The 6000-nt window shown below is 45.1% G+C and overlaps 1 protein-coding gene across 1 annotated transcript in view; it reads left to right on the top strand.

Annotated features, from left to right (window-relative positions):
* The first annotated feature begins 272 nt into the window (after nt 1-272).
* Usp3 (ubiquitin specific peptidase 3) overlaps nt 273-6000 on the top strand; it is a 93135-nt gene continuing 87407 nt past the window's right edge. The window contains exon 1 of the mRNA XM_090358227.1: nt 273-429. Within this exon, the coding sequence (XP_090214353.1) occupies nt 330-429 (100 nt within the window). The 5' untranslated portion in view covers nt 273-329. The remainder of the gene's footprint in view (nt 430-6000) is intronic.

Genomic DNA, 6000 nt, shown 5'->3' with positions numbered 1-6000 from the left:
CCAGCCTCTTTTAAGTTTTCAATACCAGATTACATGAAGGATAAATCTCTTCCCCTCCTTTTCCTCCCCCTCCTGCATATTCTCTCCCCCCCCTCCCCCGCTTTTTAAAGAAGGGTTAGCTGAGTGGCAGAACACTTGCTTAGAATACACGAAGCCCAGAGTCCAGTCTCTAAATCTCTACTCCTCACTAAACAAAACTAACCAACCTCTACTCCAGGGCTCATATACATCAGGATTTCTCTTAACCTTTAGGACACCCTTGAAGAAATGATTGGAGCCTAGGTAAGGCTCCCTGTGGCTCCCTGGCTATGTGGAGGAAGTAACCAAAGATGAAACCAAGCACGAGAGATGTTGTCACCAAGAGACTCGATAAACACCAGATGTGCAAGACTGCTGCCAGCACCACCATGTGGCCACCTTTTCTTTTCTGTAAGTAGGCATGCACTCCACGATGCCAGCCAAAAGCATGGCTTAATCAGGACATGAACCAGCAAGGGAATTCATTTGTTATCCGTACCCAGCTTTATGTTCTGTGTGGGAGAGGAGGGGGTCCTGTTTTGTTTTTGGCCAATCCTGAGCTTCTTTTGCTCAAGGCTGGCACTCTATCACTTGAGCCACAGCACCCTGCTCAATCACCTATTTATGTTTCCCTGTGCTACTGGGGATAATGGGTGAATACCAACTGTGCCCAGCCACTGCTTGAGATGAAGTCTTGTGAAATTCATACCCAGGCTGGTCTCAAATTGCAAGCCCCCAATCCTACCTTCCAAGTAGGATACCAGGGGCCCACCAGCTGTTCCATTTTTCTTTTCTTTTTTTTTTTTGCCAGTTCTGGGCTTGAGCTCAGGGTCTGAGCACTGTCCTTGGACTGTCTTAAGGCTAGAGCTCTACCACTTGAGCCTCAGCACCACTTCAGACTTTTTTCTATGTTCGTGGTACCGAGGAATCGAACTTGAGTCTTTGTGCACTCTAGGTCAGCACTCTACCAGTAGGCCAAACTCCCTGCCCCAGCTGTTCCATTTCTTATCTGGATCCTGTTCCTGGTCTTTTCACATGGTCAGCTTGTCAATCTGAATGCATGTTGATTTACTACTGTGTCTGTGCCTCACCAGTGCCAGTCTCTAGGTTTGGGGCCAGCACTACCTTTAGTGAGCTCCCTGGCTTGAACCTGAAGGTTATTTGCCCATTAAGCTCTGTGTTTTCGGTAGCTGTCTTTCTCCTGTGCAGAAAACCCTTCACCAGTTTGGCCCTACAGGGAAATCTAGTTGCGCTAAGGGCCAGTTGGTATCAGGAGCAGAGGGGAGGATTCTGGGAAACTAGAGTGGATATTTGGGTTCCTCCTGGAAAACTTCCCACCCTCCCCTCTCTCTAATGGCTCTGCCCTTAGGGAGTGTCTTCATTTTCCAAGAAATCTTCTGTTGGTTCTTCCTGTCCAGCCTGAAAATCTCAATGAAGCCACAGGAAAACAAGAAAGACAAAAAATCTCTACGGCCCTTTCCTCATGTTTCTCTACTATTCTTTGGATGATATATAAAGTTAAATACCATTCCCCACTTTGCGCCCCCGACCCCCTCTACTGATGCATACACTCCAAATATAACCAGGCTAGCCACAGCAGAGTTTTCTTAATGACAAAATTATTATTTATTATTATTATTTGCAAGTCCTGGGCTTCATTCAGCTCAGGGCCTGAGCACTGTCCTTGGGCTTTCTCAAGGCTAGAGCTCTACCACTTGAGCCACAGCACCACTTCCAGCTTTTTTTCTATGTATGTGGTACCGAGGAATCGAACCCCGGGTCTTTGTGCATGCAAGGCAAGCACCCTACCACTAGGCCAAACTCCTGGTGCCAATGACATAATTATTAAATATGTTTATAACCTCTGGTGTGACTACTCCAATGCATAAATTATAGGCACTGAGTTCTTCAAAAAATGGTTATGATCATACACAAAGGCCCATCTCATGTCCTTTCCTTCTAAGCACTTAAATATGGGATAAGGGAGGCTCAGAAGGGGCTAGGCCTGAAGTCACATGGCAGGTAAGGGTAGAGACTGCTTGGCTCTACAACTCTGCTTCTCCAGGTATCAGGCATCTCACTGAAAGATTGGGACTATGGGAAAATTCAGATCTGCGTGGAAAATTCAAATTCCAGATAACTGAATTTTGGGGAATGAGGTACGAGCTCTCAAAGCCCAGAACTCATTCCATTTCAATTCTTTTTGAGTGTGTGTGTGTGTGTGTGTGTGTGTGTGTGCATGTGTGCATGCATGCGCACACGCAGACATTGAATTCAGGATATCACACTCTCACTTGACCTTTTCTGCTCAAGGCTGTCATTCTACCACTTGAGTACATATCTCCACTTTCAGCTTTTTGCTGGCTAACTGGAGATAAGCATCTCACAGATTTGTTTTCCTTGGCTGGCTTTCGTGGTCCTTAGCTCTCAGCCTCCTTAAGTAGCTAGAATTACAGGTATGAGCTACTCGCACCTGGTTTAGTTTTATTTCTTGAGAGTATATGATTTCTTCTCAGGAACTGTAAACTCCAAAGGTACAAGGTGTCTGGGATCCTGTCATGATAGTGTGCATATTTTTGATTTTGGCTAAGTGGGTACTATGATTTTAGTTTCTCAGATGACTAATGCAGCTGACCATTTTATAGCACCATTGTTAAAGGGAACTATGAAAAAATGCCAGGGTTTTGGAGTCAGATTTCTCTATGCTGTTGTTTATTGCTACCCTGTCTCTTCTATCTGTTTTGTCAGCTTCATGTGTCAGTCTGGCACTTGAATCACCAGCAAAATTGGCACTTCCAGATCTTTTCTTGGGCCTTGGAGCAGAGACTATTCCATTTGCCTGAGGCCCTAATATACTTCTTTTCTCACACCTTGAACCCTTTACATGGGTAACTCAGGAGGTGTTGAGTTCAGGTTTTACAGCACTTCCTCCAGGAAGCTTTACTTGACACTTCCCCCACACACAGCCCCACCCACCAGCCTAGATGGTAGTCCCTTATTTGTGGCTAAGCAACTTCCTGTACCTAACCTCCAAGCTCTTATCATACCCTGTTTGTTGGCCTATTTTTATTATATCTTCCCTCCTTCCATCATCCCTTTAAGTGCTGCTCTTTCGTGTATTTATTTTTTGGTGCAAAACACTGGGGCTTGAACTGGGGGCCTGAGCTTTTTTACTTTTAAGATTAGGGCTTTACCACTTGAGTCACAGCTCAACTTCTAGCTTTTTGCTGGTTAACTGGAGATAAGAAGCTCACTGACTTTCCTGCCTAAAAAGCTTTTGTAGCAAGATCCTCAGATCTCAGCCTCCTGAGTAGCTAGATCATTTTTATAACCACAAAGCTTAGTGTATCTGTTATTTGTTGAAGGAACTGATCTGGTCCAGCTCCCCTTAAAAGTATAAAATGTTAATAACCTCTGTACCAGCTCTAGAACCAGCATTACTGGTCTCCTTCAGGCCCCTTACTTGCTAACCAGGGCATGAAGTTACTGAGGGTCCACTAGTCAGAGACTTTATCTGTGATGTCATTTTCACCATCAAAAGATGTGAAGCTCCTGCATGGCACTTGGAAACTTGGAGACAGTTAAGGAGGGGGAAACGTATGACATCAGTACGCTCCAGGGGCACAAGTGTCTGTGGGGGAGGGAAGCACTGAATTCTAACTCTTGTGTCTCTTCCTTGCCCGGCTCCTGGTTAGGACTGCAGATTAATCGAGTGAATGAGTGAAGGTGTGTAGGACACAGAAAGGGTAACCTGGGAGCTTAGAAGACACAGGTTTCCTCCTGGGTCTAGCCAAATATATTTCCTCATTTTCTCCGTGAGTTGATAAATCAAACTAGACACTGAAGTGTTTTGTGTCTTGGGCAGCTGGCCACAATGATAGCCAAGGCTGATCCTCGTGATTCCTACTGATTCCATATACCACAGAGGAAGCTGAGGAGTTTCTTCTTGTAAACCCTGGAGAAAACAGAAGAGAGATTTGGGGGTGAATGCCTAGCTATCTCTGCTACGGCATATAAGGATGGTCTTGCCTCTGCCAGTGTTGGTGGGTGACGGGCAGTTGTCACAGACTGGGGAGTATGCAGTCCCAGAGTACCTGATATATACTTGACCATGACTGGTGCTCTGCCATTTGGCCAATACCTCCATCCTGGATTTTTATGGGTTTTTTTTTCTGGTCCTGAGGTTTGAACTCTGGGGCTGGGCACTGTCCCTGAGGTTTTTTTGTGCAAGGCTAGTACTCTACCACTTGAACTACAGCTCCAATTCCAGTTTTCTCGGATTAACTGAGAGATAAGAGTCTCACAGACTTTCCTGCCTTTTGAGAAGCTAGGATTACAGGTATTAGCCAGGCAGCAGGATGGCGTTTTACTGGAGTCTTAGACTTGCCACCCTCCGGAGTAGCTTTGATTACGTGTGAGAGCCAGCTACCCTAGACTAACCCCCTGATTTTTACAAATGAAAAGAGGGCCCAGAGAACTGAGACTTCTTCACAGTTGGAGAGTTGTTTAGTGTTAAAGCCTCATTATTTTGCATAATCTGCAAAGTGAGTCTTTACTCTTTGGAAACCTTATCTTCTGCATAAAAAAGCTTTCTGAGATAAAAGGAAAAGCAAGAATCCCTGTGCCTAGGAGGCAGAGGTTCCCAGAAAGTCGCACTTTTTTAAAAAATTTATTTTTAAATTATTTATTTTTACCATTCCTGGGGCCTGAACTCAGAGCCTAGGCACTGTCTTTGAGCTTTTTGTTCAAGGCTAGCACTCTACCACTTAAACAACAGCACCACTTGCCTTTTCTGTGTGGTACTGAGGAATCAAACCTACGGCTTCATGCATGGTAGGTGAGCACTCTACCACTAAGCCACATTCCCAGCCTGGGGGTCACAAATTTGATGCCTGTCCAGAGCAATGCAGTGAGATCCTGTGGAGGGGAAAAAAAAAGTGGGTACTGGTGGCCATGCTTGTAATCCTAGCTACTAAGGAGACTGAGCTCTGAGGAACGTGGTTCAAAGCCAGCCCTGGCAGAAAATTCCCTTTGGGACTCTTTATCTCCAATTAACCACTCAAAAAGAAAACAATAAATAAATTAATAAATAGTTGTAAGTTGGCCTGTGGCTGAAGTGGCAGAGTGTTAGCCTTGAACAAAAGAGCTCAGGGAGAGTACCCAGGCCTGGAGTTCCAGCCCCAGTACTAGTTCAAAAAAATAAAAATAAAAATAGTCGAAAGCAATGCAAATTAAGATGTGGATGATGCAGCAATTATGCCAATGGTTCTGACAAGCTGATTCTCTGATTACCCACAAGTCTTGCTGTTCTGCAACTCCTCATCCTTAATAACTAAAACTTCCCCATAAAACATTGCATAATCATTTAGATGACCACAGATTGGAGGGGTGAACTTAATCTCCTTTATATTTAGTTCTTTTCTTTTTGTTGGTCCTGGGGCTTGAACTCTGAGCCCTGAGACCTCCAGCACAAGGCTACTGCCCTACCCCCAGGCGTGGGCATTGTCCCTCAGCTCTTGAGCACAAGATTACCACTCTAGGCCAGGAGTTTGGCCTAGTGGTAGAATGCCTGCCTAGCATGCACAAAGACCTGGGTTCGATTCCTTGGTACCACATACATAGAAAATGCCGGGAGTGGTGCTGTGGCTCAAGTGAGAGAGCTCTAGCCTTGAGGAAAGCACAAGGATAGTGCTCAGGCCCTGAGTTCAAGCCCCAGGGCTGGCAAAAGAAAGACAGAAAGACAGAAAGAAAGACAGAAAGAAAGACAGAAAGAAAGAAAGAAAGAAAGAAGGAAAGAAAGAAAAAAGAAAGAAAGAATAAAGAAGACTACCCTATCCTCTATAGCCACAGCTCCATTTCTGGCTTTCTACTGGTTAGCTGGAGATGAGTCTCACAGACTTTAGTGCCTGGTAGTACCCAGGCTGGCTTCGAACCGAGAGCCTCAGATCTCAGCCTCTTGAGTAGGTAGGATTACAGGCGTGA

Source organism: Megascapheus bottae, chromosome 25 (genome assembly GCF_031878675.1).
Source record: "Megascapheus bottae isolate mThoBot1 chromosome 25, mThoBot2.hap1, whole genome shotgun sequence".
NCBI lineage: Eukaryota > Metazoa > Chordata > Mammalia > Rodentia > Geomyidae > Megascapheus > Megascapheus bottae.
The sequence above is the reverse complement of the archived record's forward strand: the minus strand, read 5'-3'. Positions and strand labels throughout refer to the sequence as shown.